Source organism: Globicephala melas, chromosome 5, assembly GCF_963455315.2.
Source record: "Globicephala melas chromosome 5, mGloMel1.2, whole genome shotgun sequence".
NCBI classification, from domain to species: domain Eukaryota; kingdom Metazoa; phylum Chordata; class Mammalia; order Artiodactyla; family Delphinidae; genus Globicephala; species Globicephala melas.
In genome coordinates, this window is record NC_083318.1 from 92,533,771 (window position 1) to 92,559,147 (window position 25,377).

The following is a 25,377-nucleotide window of genomic DNA, read 5'->3' on the forward strand; positions in this document are numbered from 1 at the left end:
GGGAGGCCCAATGGCCGAGATTACAAAGGTAATATAAGCCAAAATCACTGAGGAAGGGGCCTTCAGTGCTGGAGGATTAGTTTGGGCTTAGCTTTGTAGACAGTGAAGAGCTGTTGAAACTTGAAAAGGAAATTCGCACAAGCAAGCCGTCCTTGAAGGGGATTTACCTGGAAATGCAGTTTTGGATGGACTGGTGATGCTAGAGGCGGGGGCATCAGGGATGCGTGAAAATGGGGCTGTATAGAAAACAAACGAATAAGAGAAACAGACATACAGGAGACATCCTAAGTGTAAAACTGTTGGAACTAGAAAACAGGTCAAGTAAAAATATTAAGAGACCAAGCTGTCAAAGATGACTCCTGAGCTTAGCAGGTTGGAGGCACCATTGATGACAATGGAAACCACAGTGGAAGGATCAGATTAGCAGGGAAGGGTGGATATACTGGACTTGAGGTGAGAGCAGGGTATCCACATGGAGATGTGTAGCACATCCACTGGTAGGGTTTGTAATACAAGCATGTAAGGTCTGGAAGTCACTGCAGTAGGTCCTTAAGGGAGTGACCTGCACCTATGAGGTAGCAATTTCATTGATATCTTCATCTACAAAACCAGTTTTTCCTGCTGGAAGGAGGAAGAATTTTGCAACTGCAGTATAAATAGGGATTAGTGAGTGCCTCCGGAATAATCTTGGCCTCGGCACAATACAGATCTAGCCAGAGATGAAACTTAGCTATGCAGGAACGGTACTACGAACAGCAAATGGACCTCAGGCTCTGTCTGTGATGCAAGAGACAGGGACTTGGGACCATCCAGGGAAAGTCTTGGAAAGTCACAGGTTACTACCAGCTGAGTTGGGCAGACACTGAAAATCACAGTAGAGGGTGTGAGCTCAGGATCAGAAGGTGGGGAGTTGGCCTAAATAATGGGGGTCAACCAAGCATAGTAATTAGAATAATCAGACTAATTTTGCCAGGTGGCAGTTTTTCACCTCTGTTCACCTTTAAAATATTTGGCACATAAATTCCAGTTTAAAACCCTCTGGTGTTGTAAAGTTGCCACTAAGTATTTGACAAAGATAATAGCTGAAGCCATCACATTGGGTGACGTCGTGAAGGAGAGCTCCTGTGTTTACAGAGTGGAAAGAGGACTAAATATGGAGAAGACAGAAATAAGAGAAGGACCACAAGGATGCACTATTATAAAAGCAAAGGGAAGATACTTCACAGCCAATCCTTCCAAGAGACTATGTAAAGAGAAATATATATTTTCAACATGTGCACAGCACTGTTCATGGTGCAAAAAGAAGTCAGGTGATACGGGTTCTGCCCTCCAGGAGCATGTTTTTTATGAGCACAAGGGATATATGAAAATTGGGGCTGGAAGGGTAAACTGTGTTATAGGTTACTAAAGGATATGAAACAGATTTCTACTTCTGAACATGATGAAGGAACAGAGACCAGATTTTTGGGGCTGGCCAAAAAGTTCATTCGTTCTTTCCTTCTGCTGGCTCTAGCAGCGCTTAGTTGTCTTTAACTTCATCCAATCTTGTTAGATTGTATTGTGACAACTGTCATATCGGCGTGGATTTTTTTAAAAAACTTATCAAAATTGGTGAATTTTTGGGTAGCCATTTTAATATTGAAGATGGAAGAAGAAAAGCAACATTTTCAGCACATTATGCTTTATTACTTCAAGAAAGATACAACGCAACTGAAATGCAAAAAAAGATTTGTGCAATGTATGGAGAAGGTGCTGTGACTGATTGAACATGTCAAAAGTGGTTTGCAAAGTTTCATGCTGGAGATTTCTCGGTGGACGATGCTCCACGGTCGGGTAGACCAGTTGAAGTTGATAGCAATCAAATCGAGACATTAATTGAGAACAAGCAACGTTATACCACGCGGGAGATAGCCGACATACTCAAAATATCCAAATCAAGTGTTGAAAATCATTTGCACCAGCTTGGTTCTGTGAATCGCTTTGATGTTTGGGTTCCACATAAATTAAGCAGGGAAGAAAAAACTTTCTTGACCGTATTTTGCATGAGATTCTCTACTTAAGTGTAACAAAAACTTTCCGTTTTTAAAACAAATTGTGACGGGTGATGAAAAGTGGATACCGTACAATAATGTGAATGGAAGAGATCGTGGGGCAAGTGAAATGAACCACCACCAACCACACCAAAGGCCGGTCTTCATCCAAAGAAGGTGATGCTGTGTATATGGTGGGATTGGAAGGGAGTCCTCTATTATGAGCTCCTTCCAGAAAACCAAACGATTAATTCCAACAAGAACTGCTCCCAATTAGACCAACTGAAAGCAGCACTTGATGAAAAGTGCCTGGAATTAGTCAAAAAAATGCATAATCTTCCATCAGAGTAACTCAAGACCACATGTTTCCTTGATGACCAGGCAAAAACTGTTATAGTTTGGCTGGGAAGTTCTGATTCATCCACTGTATTCACCAGACATCGCACCTTAGGATTTCCATTTATTTCAGTGTTTACAAAAATCTCTTAATGGAAAAAATTTCAATTCACTGGAAGACTGTAAAAGGCACCTGGAGCAGTTCTCTGCTCAAAAAGATTAAAAGTTTTGGGAAGGTGGAATTATGAAGTTGCCTGAAAAATGGCAGAAGGTAGTGGAACAAAAGGGTGAATACATTGTTCAATAAAGTTCTTGGTGAAAATGAAAAATGTGTCTTTTATTTTTACTCAAAAAATGAAGGAACTTCTTGGCCAGCCCAATAAAAAGATACAGTGCCTGTCATCTAATCAAAACTTAACAGGCATATACAGAAGCAATAAAATACTACTCATAACGAGGAGAAAATGTGATCAATAGATCCAGATCTAGAAATGATACAGGTAATAGAATTAATGGAAAATAACATTAAAATACTTATAATAAATATACTCGGTATATTCAAGAAGATAGAGGAAAAATGAGCATTTTAAGGAGAGATGTGGAAGCTTTTTTAAAAGAGCCAAATCAAACCTATAGAAAAAGATTGCAATGTCTAATATGAAAAATACACTGAATGGGACTAACAGAACCTAGACACAGCATAAGAAAAATTAGTAAATTTGAAGACAAAGCAATAGAAATTTTCCAAAATGACAGAGTGAGAAAAAAGACTTTAAAAATAAATGAACAAAGCAGTAATGAGTTGTGGGACAAGTTCAGGTGGCCTAATATACATGTCCTTGAAGGAAATGAGGAGTACAGAAAAAATATTTGAAAACCTAATGGCTGAAATTTTGCCAAATTTGATTAAAACTATACGCTTAGAAATCCAAGAGGTTTAACAAACCCCACACAAAAGAAAAATGAAGAAAACTGTATCAAGCCACATCTTAATGAAATGTTTAAGATTAATGAAAAGGAGAATGAATTTAAAGCAGCCAGAAAAAAAGACAATTAATAAAAAAACAAAGATAAAAATTACAGCAAACTTATCATTGGAAACAACACAAATGAAAAGAAAGTGAAGTAACAGCTTTAAAGTACTGAAATAAGAAAATGATCAATCTAGAATTCTGTACCCAGCAAAAATAACTTTCAAAAACAAAGCCAAGGGCTTCCGTGGTGGCGCAGTGGTTGAGAGTCCGCCTGCCGATGCAGGGGACACGGGTTTGTGCCCCGGTCAGGGAGGATCCCTCATGCCGCAGAGCGGCTGGGCCCGTGAGCCATGGCCGCTGAGCCTGCGCGTCCAGAGCCTGTGCTCTGCAACGGAAGAGGCCACAACAGTGAGAGGCCCTCGTACTGTAAAAAAAAAAAAAAATAAAAGAAAGAAAACGCAAGAAAAACAAAGTAAAGATTTCTTCAGACACAAAAGCTTAAAGAATGTGCTGTCAAGAGACAAGCAATGTAAGAAATGTTAAAGGAACTCCTTCAGGCAGAAGGAAAATAATGCCAGATGGAAACTGGATCTAAACAAAGGAATGAAGAGCTCCAGGAATTGTCTTTTTGAAACAAAAATGATAGCAGTATGTTGTGCCCTGTATAATATATACCCCCCCACACAAATGTAGTAGTAGGAAGCTTCTATAGTAGTTCCCAATGATCCCCACTTCCTGGTATGATCTCCCCTCCCTGTGTATGAGATGGACCTAGAGACTTGCTTATAACGAATGCAATGCAACAAGAGTGCTAGGACATCACTTCCAAGGAGACTGTAAAAGACTGTGACTTCCCTCTTGCTCACACTCTTCCTCTGTTTCTTCTTGCTCCCTCAGATGGTGTAGTCTACCATGCTGTGTGCTACACTATAGAGAGGCCCATGTGGTAAAGAACTGAGGCTGGCCTGTGGCCAACAGCCGTGAAACCATTGAGGTCTTCAGTCCAAAAGCTCACCAGAATCATGCCAACCAGCAAATGCATGAATGTAGAAGCAGAGCCTTCCCCACTTGAGCCTTGTTTTGACTGAAGCTCTGGACACTTTGTTTGTAGCTTTGTGAGGTGACACAGAGCAACTGACTAAGCTGCACCCTAATTTCTGACCCCCAGAGACTTTGAAATAATACATGTTGTTTTAAGCTACTCGGTTTGGGGGTAGTTTGTTATGCAACGATGTGTTGCTGATACATCAGGAGAGAGGAAGTGGAATATATATGGGGATAAATATAAAATACTTTTCCCCTTATTTATTTATTTTTTTGGCGGTACGCGGGCCTCTCACTGTTGTGGCCTCTCCTGTTGCAGAGCACAGGCTCCGGACGCGCAGGCTCAGCGGCCATGGCTCAAGGGCCCAGCCGCTCCGCGGCATGTGTGATCCTCCCGGACCGGGGCACGAACCCGTGTCCCCTCCATCGGCAGGCAGACTCTCAACCACTGCGCCACCAGGGAAGCCCTCCCCTTATTTATTTATTTATTTTTACATGTCTTTACAAGATAATTGAGTGTTTAAGGCAAGAATATCAACAATGGATTTTGACTTTATAACAAATAAAAAAAGGAACTGTATGGCAATTTTATATTTTTGGTGGACTGGGGACCAGGCAGGGTATGAAGAAGAGTGGGCTTACAGAAGGGTATGAGGAAACTTTGGGGGGTGATGGATATGTTCATTATCTTAATTTGCAGTGATGGTTTCAGAGGAGTATATGTATGTCAAATCTCAGTTTTGTACACTAAATATAAACTGTTTACTGTACATTAATTATACATTATTTATATACTCAAAAAAGATATAAATAAAAGTATAAAGAACAGACAATAGAAGTTTAGAGAAGAGAAACATCAATGTGAGTTGTAATTATTACAAGAGACTTCACAGAGGACAGAGGACCTAGCAATAATCAGGCTTTGGTAAAATGGTAGAAGAAAGATGGGGAGGACCTGAGGCAGAGGGCAGAGTACCAGCAGGGCCAGGAAGCAGGAATTGGTAATGTGTGTGGAGGAGAAGAAGTCAATGCCCAACATTAAGCAGAGTATGACTTTTGAAGAAAACAGTCTTCCTCTATCTTTCCAGGGTAATTTCTTCCAGAAAACCTCCATAAGGCAAATTCCTATAAAGTCTAAAACGTAATTACTGATAATTTCAAGAGATGTTGGTACTTCCTGAGCCCTGAAATTAAGCCACTTATATTAAAACAACACCAAATCCCCTTAAGATGAACACTCTCACTTCAGTAGATGACATTAGTTGTCATGGCATGGCCTTCCAAGGCAATTTCCCTTCATTAATTACCCTGTGATAAGGCTGAATGCCTTTATCCAGTTCATTTCTAACTATTCTATACCATACCCTTAAACCTTTACTGTCCTTTTTTAGCCCACAAAAGACAAAGTAAGTCAATAAAAGCAATGCAAATGGTGCACAAGATTGTCACTGCTATAGACTTGCAAACCAGAAATACTGGAAATATTTCACTGCTGGAAAGATGACCTCATAGGGGCTCTTGTTTCCTGGCTCTCAGCTACTTGGGAGGTGCACATCACCCAAAGCAGTTCTCATAAACGTAAATAAATGCATCATCATAAGCCAGAGCAGATATTACATGAAATCCCTTGCAAATTTAGATTCTCGTAAGCCAAAATGGCATACCCTGGAGTATCACTATAATGGGAAATAAGCTTAGAAAAGAATAAGACCAGGATAAGAAAGAGTTTTACTCATTAGATTAAGGATTTTGGACTTATCTGGGAGGCTTATAAAATCTGGAAAAGGGAATGACATGGTGAAAGATGTCTTGAAGATTAATCTAGACGTCATGTACAGAGTAGAATTAGGTAAGGGAAGAATAAGGTGGGAAAGCTATTTTAGATGCCATTTTGGAGTAGCCTGGGTAAAGTTTGATGAGACTGTGAATAAAGGAAATGACAATACCAAACACATTAATAATAATAATAATTAATATTTGTTGAGTGCTTCATATGTTCCTGGCACCATTCTAAATGCTTACATGTATTAACTATGCATTTAATGTTTATTTACTATGGAATATACACTATTATTACCTATTTTACATTTGAGGCCCCAAGAAGTTAAATAACTTACCCATGGTCACAAAGCTAATGAGGAACAGAGGCAGGGTTTGAACAGAGCCATCTGGCCCCAGATTTCTGTGTACGCTCTGCAGGTCCTCAAGCACTGACTCTGTGCAGGCCACACGATGGTACTGAGAGTGACATTAAAGGAGCCCAGTCCAAGACACATTCCAAGTCCCTCCTTTCTCTTCGTCTCTGTGGCCACTACCCGAGTCCAGGACAGGGACTCCTCTTCTCTGAAACAGCCTCTTGCTGCTTTCCCTGGTTCCACACTTGCCAGCCTCCAATCAATGCTGTACCCTCACCCGGGTGATCTACCAAAAGCCCAGAGCTGATCCCATCACACTTCTGTTCAAAATCACTGGGGTAAAGTCCAGAACTACTACGTGCCTTCTGAGGCCCAACATAATCTGGTCCCGGATCATTTTGCATTCTAGGTTCCAGACATAAGACTTCATACTCTCTCATTCTGGGATTTTGTAGATGATGCTCTTTCCCTTTAAAATGTTTCCCATCCTTTCCACCTTCCTCCCTGTTCTTCATGGACTAATGTCTACTCACCCCTCACATCCAATCTGAGAGGTCACTTTGCTCAGAAGTGCTCTAACACCCTGAACCACGTGTGCCTTAGGCCCTCTCTGACGTGCTTGGACATTGCCCTGTACCATCACTCATTGGCTCACTCCACTGAATATTAAGTTCCGTGAGGCCAATGACCTTGTTCATTCTTTTCTCCCCAACACTTAGCATGGTATCGAATACATAGTGGACTCCAGATAATTTTTTTAATTGAAGGATAAACAAGGAATGAGTTTGATAGGATGTTAAAAATCAAACTTTTTTTTTGGAAAAGACTTTATTTTTTATTGAGGTAACATAGATTTATATCATTATATAAGTTTCACGTGTACAACATCATATTGCTACTTCTGTATACCGCACAACATGGTCACCACCAAAAACTTAGTTTCCATCTCTCTCCACACAGTTGATCCCCTTTCCCCATTTCACCCAGCTCTCCACCGCCATCCCTTTGCCTCTGGTAACCACTACTCTGTACCCACTGTATCTATGTCAAACTTTCTTTTAATACATTAACCATAACTAGTGCCATTGGAAGCATCAACGGAGCATTTAAGAGAATTACTTTGGAGTTGCTCAGTTTAGATTGGGACCTGTTGAATTTGGTGATAAAATGTTATCCAAGAAGAAACGACCTGGGTGCAGCTGGAATGATGGAATCGGGGCTCATTTGTGAGGCTGGAAGTTTCAGACTTGCTAATTTTACCACTTTTTTAAAGAGAATTTTGCTTTCCTCACTTCGCTAAGTAGTATTTAGCTAGACTGATTGTGGCTTTATTCTGGTGAAACCAGAAATCAAAATCAATACCTGGCATATTCCTTTCTAGGTTGTGTATTCAGCCGTAACGTAGGAAGGAGAATTACTTTTCTCTGTACTGTTCAGAAAGTTTGCTTGTATCTTTTTTATTCTGCTGTTGCTTGCTTAGGTTGTGAATGAAAGGGTAGATTTCAGAGAGAGAAGCCAAAGCTGAAATGCTCTGGATTTAATTACACAGCAAATAGAAATGATATTACTGATCCTCTGAAGAATAAGCTTGGCTTTTCTATATATTATTTGAGCAGGACTTAATAAAAAGTAGATTTTCTGGATGAAGACTTGTGAATGCAATTACAGCCCCATAATCTTACCAAGGCAAAGTGCTTCTGCTCCAGCCTTCAGAGACCTGACTAACCGTTGATAAGTGCTTTTAGGGTGAGATGTGAATCTGTTTGCTAAAAGCAGCCTCTGAGCTAGAGAGAGGTGTCCCCATAGTCCAGCTGGCAGATAGCCCCTGCCGAAGGACATGAGGGCATCTGTCCTATGGACTAAGGAACGGCCCACCCATTTTCTTTTGGTTAGATATGTGAGGAGTTTGTATGTTTGGCTAGGCAGAAAAAATTCTTCCTTTCTGAAGGAGCATTTAGAAGGGTGTGGTAGTGGTGCGGGGGTCTGTGTGTGTGTGTCTGTGTGTGTTAACGTGTAGCTTAATGTTTCACCACAATGCAAACAAAGTGCTTCCCTTAGTAGCCTCCATATCTGCAGGAATAAGATCCTCCTTACAAAAGGACCCGAAGGATTACTGGAAAGACATACCCAGGCCCAAACACCGGGGTTGCTTTGTGTGGCTTTGGATGAATGGATAAAGAAAATGTTGCCGTTTACAGCAACCTGGATGAACCTCGAGGACGTTATGCTAAGTGAAAAAAGCCAGACATAAAAAGAAAAAAATTACATGATCTCACTTATATGTGGAATCTAAAAAAGTTGAAGTAGAGAGTAGAATGGTGGTTACCAGGGTGGGGAGGTGGGGGAAATGGGGAGATATTGATCAACGGGTACAAGGTTCTATAGGATCCATTCTATAGGACGAATAAGTCTAGACAGCTCATGTACCGCATGATGACTATAGTTAGTAATACTGTATTGAATCTTGGAAATTTGCTAAGAGAGATTTGCTAAAATCTAAGAGAGTAGATTTCAGGTGTTCTCATCACACACAAAATATGGTAACTCTGTGAGGAGATGACCTGTTAATTAGCTTAACTGTAGTAATCATGTCATTGTGTATATGTCTATCAAATCATCATGTTGTACACCTTAAATATATGCAAGTTTTATTTTAAAAATAAAAAGAACTTGGATAAGCGGAAGAGTGATGACAGAAATAAACCCAGAGGAGCTGGTTGGATGGGGAATGAAAAACCAGTTGATAGACTTACTGACTTTGAGGGCAAAACCCAAAAGGCATTTGGAGCCAGAGGACTGGAACACAGGAGGGAACGCCAGGCTGGTTATTTAGACCTGGGAATTACTTTTGAAATAAAGCCATGAGGTAGAGCTGCCTCTGCCTCAAATTCAGCATGTGTACAGTTAGAGGGTCCCTGTCTAATCCCAGCATGGCCAGAGGGAACCTAGGAATAGATGGAAGATGTGGTTCATGAGGTATAGGATGGGCAACTTTACTTTTTGAATAATTCTTTTCTAAGCAGCAACACTTATACATTTATTCTAAATAAGTAGACCCAAAGCAAAATCATTCTTCAAGCTGAGCTACCAGCAGAGCCAATTTTTATCCAGCTTCTGCAATTCACCCAACTCAGCTTGCGTCATCAGAGTCTGTCCTTCCAGATTGATGTGTTTAATAGCATCTGTCAGCAGTGGCTGTGGAGTGGTATTTTAATGGGTCTCAAAGATTTTCATTAGAAGATTCTGAGGTCCGGATTTTTAGGCTACAGAATGCTTTACGCAGGTGACAGATTAGGTGGTAATTAATCACATTAAATGAGGATTCACCATGGAATTCCTTCAAACAGCCAGATCCCCTCGTCACTTAACGTACTTGATTAAAATTCATTACCCACAACATCTCTTACATAAAGCATGGTTCCTCATATTGATTTCAATGGATTCTGTTCATTATAAGGAACATTTCTGCAGAGAAAATTCACTCCGGCAAAGTTAATAGATTACCCTTATCACACATAAACTGGAGACAAGATTTGTCTGCCCTTAGCTTGTGCTCTTCATATCTTCCTGTGAGCTCTTAGCTTGCATGTGTACCTGGAACTTCCTAATGACTGATTCCTGTTCTCCTGGCCACTCCTCTTTATTCGGGAACAAATGGGCACCTGGTTCTCAGTCTCCAGGGATGGTCCATCTATCTTTGACCGCATATCAGGACTTGGACCACATTCCGGGAGACAGTAAAACACAAGGTCCCTCCTGGAGTCTCTGGTGATGAGTCGGGTCTTGCTGTGCATGGTTCCATCCACAGCTGTCATCTTCCACCCAGTTCTAGTTCTGAAAATGACCCCTCTCAGCAGAGAGGCCAAGCACAGCATTGAGGGTCCCTTATGGGGAAGTGGGTTAATAATCAGGGAAACTGAGTCTTAAAGAGAAGCAGCTTGTCCAAGGAACGAAGGCCTCGACACCCACAAAACCAGGTAGCTTCAGGGCTGCAGATTCTACCTCTGCACTTCCAGCCTAGAACTTGACTCAAGCGAGTAACAACTTCATTCTCATTTCCATGTCTTAGGGGACAATAATCTTCAGATTCTAGGAATTTTGCCCTGACACATGAGTTTGTAAACTTACAATTTTAGTGTAGTTGTTGTTGTTTAGGAGATAGCTTAAAAAGCAGAAAGAGGATTAAAGGGAAGAAATGATAATTAATGAGTATCTTACTTTAGAGTCTTACTTAATAGCCTACTAATCCCTTTCACCTAATTGTTTATCCCCTTCTGTCTTTAGTCCATTGGGGCTGCTGTAACAAAATTCCACAAACTGGGTGGCCCATAAACAACAGAAATTTACTTTTCACAGTTCTGGAGGCTGGAAGTCCAAAAACCAAGGCACCAGCATGGTCGCATTCCAGAGAAGGCCCTCTTCCTGTTTCCTAGCCGACAGCCTCTCTCTGTGTCCTCACATGGTAGAAGAGGCTAGGAGTCCGGTGGCGTCTCATTCATAAGGCCACTAATCCCATTCCTGGGGACTCCACACTTATGAGGTGAGCACCTCCCAAAGGCCTCACCTCCTAATACCAACACTCTGGGCATTAGGATTTCAACATATGAAGTTAGGCGGGAGACATAAACATGCAGACCACAGCACTGGCCTTTCAGCATACTTGACAAAACAGACAATCTGCGTGGAGAAGAGGTGGTAGAGGAGGAACACGACAGTGCCAATATCAGAAGTCTTTATCTGGAAAGGTCAGGTGCCAAAGGCCCTAAGCATCAGCTTACACGAGGGGAAAACAGAGTCCAATTGCAGCTGTCCACGGAAAGGCTATGTGAAATATAAAACAAATTTCTCTCTCTTCTAGTCTGCCTTCCTCCATAATCACTTAGATACCTAGGTGCCTTGATCAGAGCGGGCACTCAATACGTATTTGTTGAACTGGATCTAGACAAACAAAAGTCTAATCAAATATTTTAAAAGTAAACTGCTAAGTGATGCGTAAAGTTTAAAAACGAGAGTAGGATGCCATTCTAGTGAGTGTGTCTCATGACTTACACCTCATGGCTCTGACCAAGGCAGGTCAGCTTGTCTAACAGTACCAAGGCCCTGGTCCCTGATTGTTGTTGAGGGCTCTTTGCTCTCCTTCCTCAGCCTGCTGCAGCCACCTAGCCCCACGCATGTTCTTAACAAGACTTGTGGTGAAAACTGCCCCACGATGTTTCTGAACATTTTTTTAATAAGGTGGAGAAATACAAATTCTATTTAGCTGTGTGGTGTTTTTTTTTTTCCTTTCTGATGCATTCTGTGGGTGTGGGAGGAGGCTCAGCTTTCGTAGACATCAGCCTAGAGAATATACCGCTAGGAACACTGACAGGTCCAGCTGCCTGTGGCTTTGTCGAAGGATGTGGGGAGGGCTCCATCCTGGAGGCTCACAGCTGACGCCAGGAGGAGGAATAGTTCCCCTTTAATGATGCCTGAAAAGTGCCTTTTGCAAATCATTAACAAATTAAAGAAGGTTGAAGGCATTTGGGCCCAGGTTCCAATTAGACAGAGATCCACATAATAGCCTAGTATTTATTGAGCTCTTACTTTGTGCCAGGCATTGTGATAAGCATTCTACATGGTCTGTCATCTATACTGCAAGTAATGGAAAACCTGAACAATACCTTAATCCCCAAAGGCATTTGTTGTTGCTTTAATAGGAAGTCTGAAGTCAGGCATTCTAGTCCTGGCTTGGCAAGATCAACAGTATCATCAAGGAGAAAGGTTCTTTCTCTCTTTCACTTCCATCATCCCTAGTGGGTTGACTTTCATCCTTAGCTTCACGAGGTGGCTGCCACTGTGCCAGACATCACATCTACATTAAAGGTAGGAAGGAGGAGGGACAAGTAGGCACTAAGAATTTCTCTTCCTTATATATTGTTTTTATATGGAAGCAAAATTTTTCCAGAAACCCCTTAGCCTATATCCCATCAACCTCATTTTGCAGAACTGGGGCACATAGACACCTCTAAGTGCAAAGGAGGCTAGAAAGGGAGCATTTATCTTTTATAGCTTCTGTAGGTAGACTGGCAAGAGGGGATTGGGAATGGCTATTGGGTTAGTCAAGCAACAGTTTCTGCCTTATATGGATTATTTATTTAATCCTCTCAATAACTCTATGAATGGAAGTACTGTTGTTATCCTAAGTTGGCCAACGAGGAGATAATAATTAAGAGACTTGCCCAAGGTCATGCAGCAAATAAGTGGTCTGGCTAATAGCTTTAACAGTAACAGGCAGCTATCTAGCAAGATGGTTAAGAAGACAGGTTATTGAGACAGACTACCTTCTAGAGTTTGAATCCAAGTTGTGCTACTTTCTAGTTATATATCCTGGGAAGTTATTTAACCTCGTTCTGCCTCAGTTTGCTCACTTGTCAAATGGGGATAATAATAATAAATACCCTAGGTTTATTGTAAAGGTTAAGTGACCTAATACTTGAAAAGTATTACAGGATTTGGCTTTTAATAAGCATTGGAAAAGTGTTAACTAAGAAGCTATGAAGCAAGCAGTTTCATTTATAACAACCCTAAAGTGGAAATAGCCTACCTGTGCACCACTGGTAAAATGGGTTAATAAATTGTGGTATATCCATGCAATTGAATGCTCTCCAGCAATGAGAAATGATGCATTATTAAAATATACAACAACATAAGAGAGTCTCACAGTGAGTGAGTCTCATAATTCAGACATGAAAGAGTACACACCATATGACTCCATTGATTTGAAGTTCAAAAAACAGGCAAAGCTAATCTGTAGTGATGAAAGTCAGAATGAGTCTCCTTCAGAGGATTATGTCTGTGAGAAGGTACAAGGGAACTTTCCGGGGTGCTGGAAAAGTTCTATATCTTTTTTTTTCCTTTAGTTTTTTATACAGCAGGTTCTTATTAGTCACTCATTTTATACACATCAGTGTATACATGTCAATCCCAAAAGTTCTATATCTTGATCTGAGTCGTGGTTATGCAGGTATATACACGTGTAAAAATTCATTGATTCATTAATTTGTGCACGTAAGATGTATGCATTTTATTGTATAAGTTATTCTATCTTAAAAGGACACAAAAATTTTAAAAAGAAACTAGGAAGCGTAACCATAACCATTCATACTGACTGACACCTTTGCAGAAAACCCTCAGAAGAAAATGTTGGCAGGAAGGGAAAGGAGGCCCAACAATATCATGGGTCATTCCTCCTCTCTCAGAAAGCTCCCGCGGCCCTCTCCTGCAGCACAGGAAATCTCCTCTGTGTCATATTCCCAGTCTTGGAGATGTGTTTGCACTGGAGCCATCCCTGCCCTCTTGTCTGACTCCTAGGTGATCAGTGGTGGACTTTGGTGGTGAGGCAATCAGGAATACAACATCTCTCTGCATTTCATGGGCGTTATCCTGTTAGTAGTCAAATTGCCTACAGATTCACCAGTCAGAATGCCAGGATGCATCAGCCTGGGAATGCCCCCGAGAACTGTCCTGCCAAAGGCAGATTTCCATGGAGCTGACCACCTAAAGAGCTCTGGCTCTTCGTGGAACAAGAAGGCATGGACGGTGCACCCACTGAGCTGGAGACAAAGTGAGGCAAAAAATGGACAAGGGCATTTAGGCTGACAAGGCAGTGGGGCTGAGAAGGCATCAGGGCTGCCTCAGCCCTTTGGGCAATTCTAAGCTTCAAAAAGATCCTCTGAAGGAAACGGTTCAGAGTCAAAGCAGACCGATACTACGGACTTTCTTAAGTTCTGGTACTTTCCAGGACTGCAGGGTATAAGAAATGACTTGTTTGTGATTTGGGCCTGTGGGAGGTGGAGTGGAAGGAAGGGGTGTGACCTTCGACGAGGCAAGAGACTGCTGCATTTTTTTTTTTTTAATCTTTGCGGTACGTGGGCCTCTCACTGTTGTGGCCTCTCCCGTTGCGGAGCACAGGTTCCGGACGCACAGGCTCAGCGGCCATGGCTCACGGGCCCAGCCGCTCCGCGGCATGTGGGATCTTCCCAGACCGGGGCACGAACCCGTGTCCCCTGCATCGGCAGGCGGACTCTCAACCACTGCGCCACCAGGGAAGCCCCGAGACTGCTGCATTTTATGACACCCGAACACAAAGCCTTTTTTTCCTTTTCAACCGGATCAGTCTCCATCCTGGGTTCAGGTGATCCCAGGCCCGGCTTTGGCCCGCGCTGCCCCAGCACTTCCCTGGTCCCCTTAGTCTCCAGTCACCAGAGGGATCCCCCTCTTCCGAAGGCTGCAGGGCTCTAGATGGAGCACAGGCTGTGAATCTGTAACAGTTACACATCCTCATTGTGGGCCTTTGTGGACACTCTTGCCCTGGACCCCATACACGTCGGGACTGGGCCCACTGCAAAACCTAACACTGGTTCAGAAGATCCCCTGCCACCTGAAGGAGGCGTTAGGTCATCTTCTTCTCCCATCTCACTACCCATGGCTTACGCCCATATCTGCCTTAACCACAAAGCGGCCGAAGAGAAGGTACTCACCCTCCCTACGTCCTCTTTCTCTTCGCTGCCCCACCCAGAGAAGCCCCAATGTGGTTCCTCCAGAATTTCGGGTATCTGCTGGCATCCTTGCTCAGCAAAGCCTCCTCCTGAGGCCGGCCACCACAGTCAGCCTCCAGCTTAAAGATAATGAGTTTGGGGGGGGCATCTGACTGACAAAGACAGATGCTGCTTCTGGCGAAAAGAAAGAAAATGGTGTATTTCCTTTCCCCAGGAAGCACGACATTCTTCACAAACGTTATTTTCTCATTAGCACTCACAGCCTCCACAGGGAGCCTGATGATATCATGAGTCCTGATTTCACCCATAGAGAAATTGAGCCATACGCCAGTTCTGCCCGTTCTGATTCGATGGCTGGAAAACAGAAGGTCTTTTCCTCTTTTCGGACTAGAATTAGATCTCATTTCCATCAACAAAACACTCAGGAGGATATGGCTCTTCTGCTTTGAACAAGTGTCTTCTTAAACACAGTTTGATGGCTTTGGGGCATGCACATTCTGTCTAGACCTATGAGGGCTTTCAAATGCCATATGGTTGGACCAGACTCTGATTAGTAATGGGTTTGCAGATGTTAGATGAACCTTCTGGAGTGCCCTTAGCAGCCCAACCAAACGCAACATGGGGAATTTTGGTTAAGTGTGAGGGTCCCAAACAGCGGCTTCACTCAACCTAAACAACATTAAGACCTAGCTTTTATGTTAAGTATACATATCATTTTAAGATTATTTTGTACTCTCTCCCTCTCTTAAAAACTTGCTGAAGTTTAGTCCATTCAGTGCAGGGATGGTAAGGCCCGCCTGTGTTTAGGCCGACTGATGGCCAGCATTTCAATAGCTGGTGACTCTGGTCTATATCATGCACAGAGAGAAGAAATCCCTGCAGTTTCCAAAGTGGAAACAAGTGAGCAAAAATAGCAAAAGTATGTTTAGAGACTGGTCCAAAATATCCTATTAGCTGGTAGTTTTTATGGAACGTACAGACATATCAAAGGGAAGATGCATTTCTGCCATCATGGCCCAGCGTATAAGCAAGAGAATATTTGTTTTTCAAAAGGTAGAAAAATCCATGTTTTTACTGAATGAATATTTGTGGAGCACTTTCTCTGGGCCAGGCACTAAGACACAAACAATAAGCTGCAGTCCCTGTTATTAGGGCTCGCAGCCTGATAGGAGACAAGCATGGGGAGAAATGGCTCAGGATAACGTGTGTTACGATTAGTGCTGTGGCCACACAGAGAAGAAGGGCTCTTTCAAGTTGGTGAATCTTCACAGAGGACGTAAGGCTCCAGAGTTCTCAGAACTGGGCTGGGGAGAGGGGAGCCAGGGTGGGAAGAACAGCAGATGCAAATGCAGGGAGGGAGGCAGCAGGTAGTTCAGGAATGCACGCTGAATCGCAAGGCTCGTGAAGGGTGGGGTTGGGAAATCATAAAAGGTGTTATGTGCTGAACCAAGGAGTTCGGAATTTATCCTGAGGCCATCCGTTATGGAGCCTGCAGCAGGATAAAAGGGAATAAAAGCGTTCACAGGGTTGGGTAATTTTTTTAAAGCCCACTCTATTGGCCCACACTAGAGAATGTATTATGGGAGACAGAGGAAAACTGGTGCTTGATTACCTTACAAACATGGGGCCCAGACTTCAAAAACACCCTTGCATTTCCCAGTACAATACAGTGGGATGGTTATAAGGTTAGCCTGGAGCCCGACAGTTTCAGGTTCAAGCTTCGGCTGTGCCACGTACTAGCTGTGTGACCTTAGGGAGGTTGCTTAACTTTTCTGATCCTCTGTTTTGTCATCTGTGAAACCAAGATAACAATGGATATTACTATTGAAGAGATGATGCATAGAAAGTGGTCAGCACAGTGTCCTTCATAGAGTCCTCAGCTCATTCTCTCATTCATATATAGGTATATATTTGCATTCCTACTGTGGATCAGACAATGAGGATATGTGGTGAGCAAATCCACTACAGTCCCCGCTCCATGTGAATCTTAGAGTCTAAAGGGGGAGGCATGCATTAAACAAAGCTTCCCATAAGTGATTACCTAGCTACGTGCCAGTTTCAGTGCTATGAAGTTAAGATACAAGGTGCTCTGAGCACATAAAGGGTTGAGGCTGGAGGAGGCGGGTGGATTTAGCAAAAGAATCAGCAAAGGCCCTTAAGCTAACACTAAAGGATGAATAGGAGTAACTCAGGCAGGCGTAAGAGGGAGAGCTGTTGAGGCAGAAGGACTAGGGTACAATAGAAAGCTGGTTTGGGGCTTCCCTGGTGGCGCAGTGGTTGAGAGTCCACCTGCCGATGCAGGGGACACGGGTTCATGCCCTGGTCCGGGAAGATCCCACATGCCGCGGAGCGGCTGGGCCCGTGAGCCATGGCCGCTGAGCCTGCGCGTCCGGACCTTGTGCTCCGCAACGGGAGAGGCCACGACAGTGAGAGGCCTGCGTACCGCAAAAAAAAAAAAGCTGGTTTGTTCTGGGATCTGGTGGGGAGCAAGGCTGAAGAGGCAACACTGGGCTTGGGTCACAAAGAGCCTTCTATGCCTCAGTGGGGATGTGAAGTTGTATCCTCTGTGCAGGCTTCCTTTCCTCCCCTCCACCCTCAAAGGGGAGTGACATGGTCCAGTTGGCCTTGACCGTTAGCAGTTCCTTAGCGTGCAGACCTTCAGCAGCTGTCGGGCCTCTGCAAGGCAGGCCTGGCGTGATCCCCCGAGACTGCAGGCCAAGGCACCACTCGGGCTGACTTGGCCGCCCAGGAGAGCACTTGACTGTGTTTTGATCGAATTTCACCGAATTTGCCAAAGCTTTGTCACATGTTTTCTCAGGCACTTGACAAGCCAAGGGCAGGAGAGGACATGCTGTGGGGGATTAGGGGGAGAGAACAGGTGAGCAACACAGGTAATCAGGCCATCTGGGACTCTGGCACTGACCCAGTTTGCTGCTCACAAAACCCAGGAAGAAGTGGCAGTTCAGGGCACTCATTATCCAGCGGCTGCCAACGTTGCAGACCTATCTTCCTGACACCCAGTTGGGCAGGAGGCAAGAGCACATCCACAGAACGCAGACTCTCCACCCTGGAATATCCTGTAACTCCCCTCAGCACTGGGAGAACTCGCCTACCTGTCCCAGCCATCAGCCCCCAAATCTCTCTTCCCAGCAAGGCAAGAAACCCGGGCTCAAGCCAGACCTGTTTTTTTTCACATATCAGAGGATAGTACACATGGAAACAAATAGTTTTCTATCCACCTAAGCATCTGCTTTTCTTCTGAGCAACAATCTGGCAGCTATGCTTACAACATAAAAGCTTTAATTTGACCAAACTTCAGGAAAGACTTCCATTTGTAAATTTACAAGGAGGAATTTCAGATTAAGTTGGCCCTTATACCCCTAGATCTCTCATTTGGGCCAAGTCTGAGAGATTTCCTTCTTTGAGTCACTCCATTTCAGGCACGTGAGCCTGTCACTGCCTGGGCACGGACACCATGTCTGGTAAAGTCACCTCTAATTTAGCAGTTAATGGGTTCAATTTCTTTATTCTATTTACTCTGCCATTTTCTCAAGGAAATATTAGAACTAATTCTTCAGAAAGTAGCTCTACTTTGGGTGGGAAGGTGTATGGGGCACTACATTATTTTGGGGGGGGGGTTGGTTTTGTTTACTTTTAATGACTTTTTGGAAGTATAGTTGATTTACAATATTGTGTTAGTTTCAGGTGTACAGCTAAGTGATTCAGTTATACATATGCCTATTCTTTTTCAGATGCGTTTCCCTTATAGGTTATTACAAAATGTTGAGTATAGTTCCCTGTGCTATACAGTAGGTCCTTGTTGGTACATTATTTTAACTTCTTTAGCTGTGCAGTCTCACATGGGCTCCTCCTTGCTTATTCTATAATGGTGGTTGCTAAAGTACGTTCTACCTGCCTTTTCGAGGCTGGGCACAGTGTGCTGGTGGGGAATTCTAATTCTGACCCTGTCTCTACATGATTCTTTCCAGGCAACACTGCCCAACTTCTTCTCTTAGATGTGTAAGGTCAATTACATCACTTCCCCTCCCTGTGTCTGTTCCCTCATTTATCAAATGAGGGGCTGTAATCATGCATCACTTAGACCCTCTCTAGCTCTAAAAAATTTTTTGAAATCCTGGGATATATCCTTAGCTGTTTGAGTTAATCAATTTTGTAGTCCTGTGGAAACACGGGTCCTACCTATGATAAAGCAGAAATGATATTTCCTCAGGCTATCTCAGTGATTCTCAATGTTGAAACCAATGGGATGGCATTTGGAGATGGGGCTTTTGGGAAGTAATTAGGGTTAGATGAGGGCGGGGCCCACATCATGAGATTAGTGTTCTTATTAGAAGAGACACCAGAGGGCTTTCTTCACCACCCCCTCCCCCAAGCACGTACCAAGGAAAGGCCATGTGAGGTCACAGCTAGAAGGTTGCCACTTACAAGCCAGGAACAGAGAGCTCTCACAAGAACCTGAATTGGCCCACATCAGACTTCTCAGCCTCCAAACTGTGAGAAGCAAATTTCTACTGTTAAAGCCACCTAGTCTATGGTACTTTTTTCTGGCAGCCTGAGCCAACTAGGACAGCAAGCATTCTCTAGGATAGTCATGGCACCTGAGCCTTGGATATCTTCATGATGAAAGTCATGGCACCTGAGCCTTGGATATCTTCATGATGAAAGTCATGGCACCTGAGCCTTGGATATCTTCATGGCGCCTGAGCCTTGGATATCTTCGTGATGAAAGTCATGGTGCCTGAGCCTTGGATGATATCTTCATGGTGCCTAAGCCTTGGATATCTTCATGATGAAAGTCATGGCACCTGAGCCTTGGATATCTTCATGGCGCCTGAGCCTTGGATATCTTCGTGATGAAAGTCATGGTGCCTGAGCCTTGGATGATATCTTCATGGTGCCTAAGCCTTGGATATCTTCATGATGAAAGTCATGGTGCCTGAGCCTTGGATATCTTCATGGCGCCTGAGCCTTGGATATCTTCATGAAGACCAACCCTCATGTACTCAGAGCAATATGGAATGTATCATCGAACAGGCAAAGCAGAGGCTTTTAATGCCTTGTCCAAGTGAAGATGAGCAGCGTTGTCCCACAATTTCTATGCATTGCTGTTTGTTAGGAGTCGGAATTATCTGAACGAGACTGCAAAGTACTTTAAATAAGTACTAAATAGGTAGCCACGGGAATGACCACCTCAGTCCTCTTTGGAAGCAGGAAGGGTAGGAGTTATAAAAGTATATGAGTCAGAATTAAACAAGAAAATGGATGTCTCCAGCCACAAAACTAATTCTTGCAGCATGTCATTTTCAGCACTATAATGATTTCCATAGTACAGCTTTTAGCTCCACTGGAAATGACAATGCAGGTGTCGCCCTGAATATCATACACTTTAATGGCATCTTGTGTAGTCTCATCCTTTCAGAACCAACTCAAATGTCATCTCTTCTGTGACTTTTCTAAATGTCATTTGAAAATGACTTTGTATATTTTTGCATTCCACAGTCCCCATACAATATTTATTCATCTTTCCTTGGGGCTCCCAGTGCAACTTGCTTGTAATTCCATAAGATGCTTATCACATCATATTACAGAAAGTTGTGTGTCCTTTCTGTTCTGTTAGATAGTGAACTCTTTGAGGGTAAGGCCATGGACATAGAAGTTACTCAATAAAAGCTTGAATGAATGAATGAAGTCTTGCTCCTTTGCATATGACTCATTCTTCATTCATCCCAGAATTCCAAAGACTCTGACTCAGCTGCCAGACTAAGGCTCTACCTCCATCTGCCCACCTATTATATGATACTAGAAACAGTAGTTAAACATTGTCTCTTTTTTTTTGGCCTCAGAATCTTTAATGAGCTATGAGAGCTACCAGGATGCAAAGCCAGTATGCTCTAAGGTCACATATGAAGATTTGATATTTTCATAATATTTGTCCCAACTGTTGTTTTGTCCATATTTCAAAGACCTCTTGACCTATATTCATCCTGAAATTGTTGACACTTCACAGCTCCCAAAAGTCAACCACAGAAACATGGACTATTATGTGGCTTAATTTGGGAGGTGTGACTAGGAGAGTAACTTTCCTGTAGTTTACGGTCTTGACCAACACCTTTAAATAAAATTAAACCAATCAGCTTGGCAGGGGTCAGGTGAAAGCCCATCAGAAATGAACACGCAACATCGCTAAAATGATAAGCCACTGGAAAATACAGTCAGTACACAGAGAACTTTTCAGGACCCCATAGATGGATGGAAACTGTCGCTTTATACACAGATATCATGAATTAGCTAACAAAAGTCCCTCTGTCGTGATACTTACTGATTAAAATGTAACTTCCTCTCAGAAAAAAAAATTAAACCAATCATTTTGATAACAATCCAAGTGTTAAATTCAGTTAAATATTGAGAAAACTCTGTTTTCAGGTTAAATTCTATAGCACAATTTTCCATCAGCTACTGAGTCTGTCATGCAGATGAATGAAGAAGTGAGCAGATCTTATCCCAAATGCTTACATCCCTCTGCATTCCTCTTTTCTTCCTTCCTCTGTGCGAAAATCTGGCCCATTTTTTTTTCCCTTATGAATCTTGATCATGTTTGGCTGTTACCTATATGCTACCCCCAAGGAAATCTCCTCAGAGTTTGGAGAGTTAAATAGTTGAAGACCTAACAAGACATCAGGCATCAGTGTATGTTGTGGTGGAAGGACAGAGGTTGACATTGTAAGCAAGTTTCCTGCCTTCAAATAACACCAGGTAGGCAGCCAGCCCCCAGGCAGCTATGATGGATGTGGCCATACTAAGTGATGTGTTGAAGGGAGTAGAGAAATACTGGGGTATTGTTTTAAATAAAGTTCCTAAGTTAATTCATTTTTCCATGCTCCCTCTTTACCTCCCTCCTTATCTCCCTTACTCTCTCCTTTCCTCTCTCCTTCCTTCCTCCCTCCCTCCCTCTCTTCCTTCCTTCCTTCCCCCCTTCCTTCCTCCTTTCCTCAAGTACTTATTGAGCAATTATGATGACCTAGGCACTCTTCTAGGCTTGGAGGAAACAGCAATAAATAAGACCAGGTCCCTGTACCCTCATGGAGCTTACATTCTGGTAGAAGAGAGGTAAATTAGGCAAATAAATAATATGTAGTTTCAAGAAGAAACTATTTTATTTTATTTATTTTTATGAAAAATAAAAATGAGCAAAGGGTGTGACAGTTCCTCAAAAAATTAAACATAAAATTACCATATGAACCACCAATTCCACTTTTGAGTATATAGACCCCAAACAATTGAAAGCATGGTCTCAGACAGATATTTGTGCACACGTATTCAGAGCAGCATAATTCACAATAGGCAAAAGATGGAAGAAACCCAAGTGGCCATCAGTGGATGAATGGATAAACAAAATGTGGTATACATACGATGGAATATTATTTCGCCTTAGAAAGCAAGGAAATTCTGGCATGTGCTGTAACATGGATGAACCTTGACAATATTTTGCTAATAAGTGAAATAAGTCAGAAACAAAAGGACAAATATCGTATGATTCTATTTATATGAGGTACCTAAAGCAGTCATATTCGTAGAGATAGAAAGTAGAATAGTGGTTTCCAGGAGCTGGGGAAAGGGAAGAATAGAGAGTTATTGTTTAATGGGTACAGGATTTCAGTTTGGGAAGATGAAAAAGTTCTGGAGATGGATGGTGGTGACGGTTGAACAACAGTGAAAAGGTACTTAGGGCCAATGAACTGTACACTTAAAAATGGTTAAAATGTTATGTATATTTTAACAATCAAAAAATCTTTTAAAAAATAAGCAAGGGGAAGGAGTAGGAATGACTTTGGTTAGGACTGTCTGGGGAAGGCTCCTCTGAGGAGGAGCTGACATTTGAGTTGAGATCAACTAGAATGATGATGAGAACATGGGATGATGACATAGGGGAGTAGTTTTGGATTTTGTTCTAAGCACAACCTTGGGAAGGTTTGGGTCAGTTAATCTGATTTGCCACTTTAAAATATTATACTGGCTGCCATGTGAAAAGTAGACTGAAAGGAAGAAATCTGGAAGCTAGAAGACCAATTAAGAGACTGTGGCAGGGCTTCCCTGGTGGTGCAGTGGTTGAGAGTCCGCCTGCCGATGCAGGGGACACGGGTTCGTGCCCCGGTCCGGGAAGATCCCACATGCCGCGGAGTGGCTGGGCCCGTGAGCCATGGCCGCTGAGCCTGCGCGTCCGGAGCCTGTGCTCCGCAACGGGAGAGGCCACAACAGTGATAGGCCTGCGTACCGCAAAAAAAAAAGAAAAACAAAACAACTGTGGCAGTTGTCTAGACAAGTGACTGGTGGCTCAGGTGATGTTGAGATAATAAGGGAGGTGATGAGCAGAGATTGGATCGGGATATCTTTTTAAGGTAGAGTCATCATGATTTGCTGATGGATTGGATGGAGGAGGGGCAGTGAGGGAAAGAGATGCATTAAGGATGATATCTGGGTTTTCAGCTGAGTAACTGATAGGTCTTGCCATCCACTGAGATGGAAATGACTAGAGGAAAAGCTAGTTGGGGAATGGTAAAGGGTGTGGAGAGGCAATCAAGAGATGTGTTACATAAAAAGTGAAATCATAAACTCAGGGTCTAGCAGAGTGCTAGTACATAGAAGCCATTTATTAAATACTTGAATGAATAAATGAATGAATGAATGAATGAAACTGAATGGGTAAATGGAGGTAGGGAGGAACGAAGAAAGGAAACTAACTCTAAATTTTACAAAATATGAAAGAGAATATTTGGCGAAATGACATGATGGTAAAGACACCAGGCTAGAATTTGGGAGAACTAGGTTCGAGTCTAAGAAAATAGTTCCAAACTTCAGATTCCTTCTTCCTGTCAGCTTTTAATCTGGGACCTCCCCCTTTACTCCTCCACAGGAAATGCGCTCACAGCTTTATTCACCCCGGTGGACAAGCCCATAACCCTTGCATCCCTGTACGAGGTTGCGGAGCTCACAACCCTAACAGGGAGCAGCCAATCAGTGAGCTCCTACGGCAGGGAACAGCCAATCAATGAGCTCCTCTGACAGGGACGAGCCAATCAGTGAGTGGTTGGCTTTGCACTCACCAACCATGCCTTTTCCCCACGCCCATCACACAGGCTGGGCATCCCCGCAAGCATTGTGCAACAGCTCCCTCGACTGTCCAGACCAATTCCCATAAAATCAATTCCGCAGAGTGTCTCGGTTTTTAAGGGCCTGGCTTTCAGCAAGCAGAAGACAAGGTTAGTTCATGCTGTGTACTGGCTGGACTTGTGTTGACCGATCCACTAATTGCTCCTGCAGAGCCTTCAGGCTGGTTCCTACTGATAGTCACCAAGGGAGGAGAGAGCAACAGTGGGAAGAAACTATTTTTAAAGTCACCTTCACAGTTACAGAGGCACAGTGTAAAATGAGAAAGACGTGAAAATACTGTAAAACGGCCTCGCCGCGCAGGTTTTCACACATTAACCACCTTTGTACTGGCTCTTCTACAGGACTGAGGCTACAGAGCGCGTCTGAATCAGCCCTCTCGCCTGTTTCTCTTCCGGCAAAGAGCAGCCCACCAACGGCCTTCTCTCCGCAAAGCCCTCCCGCCTCCCCTACCGGTGGAACACCCAGCAGCTCGGTCCTCCCAGATACAGCATCGGCCCGGACATCTCCATCCGCCAAGAACGTCTCCACAGAGCCCAGAGAAGAGGAACCCACCAGCCCAGCCTCCAACTGGGAGGGCACAGACACAGCCGCCTCACCAACAAGCGGTGGGGTCCACTTAACACCCACGCTCGAGGAACACACTTCAGACACTCCCGAGGCCAGGGTGGCAGCTACAGGGTCGCAGCCCCCCGTTGAGTCTCCCGCACTCACCTCCCCTCAAGCGCCAGCCTCATCACCTTCACCCCCATCAACCTCACCACCAGAGGAGGTTCCCTCTGCCCCTGTGAGCACCAACCGTAACTCCGCTGAGGCCAGCACCAAGCCCACAGGAGCTCTAACCACATCAGAGCCCCCAGCGGAGGAGCACATCTCTGGCCACGTAGCCACTTCACATGCCCCTGCCGAGCCAGTGCCCACCGAGACCACGGCCCAAGCAACTGTGCCCCCCAGAGTGACCTGTATGCTGATAGACACGGAGACCACCACTGCCCCCCCCGGGGTGATCATGCAGGAAGTGGAGCATGCGCTAAGTTCAGGTGAGTCTCTGGCTAGAACACGTGGCCTTGATGACACTGAGGTGCTAAGAATGCCGTTCAGTTGACCAAACACAATGGATTAAGTTTGAATGTTG

At 43.6% G+C, this 25,377-nt stretch overlaps 1 protein-coding gene across 1 annotated transcript in view; it reads left to right on the plus strand.

The window, feature by feature from the left end:
* The window catches only part of PARM1 (prostate androgen-regulated mucin-like protein 1), a 100,647-nt gene that overhangs the window by 40,098 nt on the left and 35,172 nt on the right, over positions 1-25,377 (plus strand). The window contains exon 2 of the mRNA XM_030877869.2: positions 24,587-25,282. Coding sequence (XP_030733729.2) covers positions 24,587-25,282 — 696 coding nt within the window. The remainder of the gene's footprint in view (positions 1-24,586; positions 25,283-25,377) is intronic.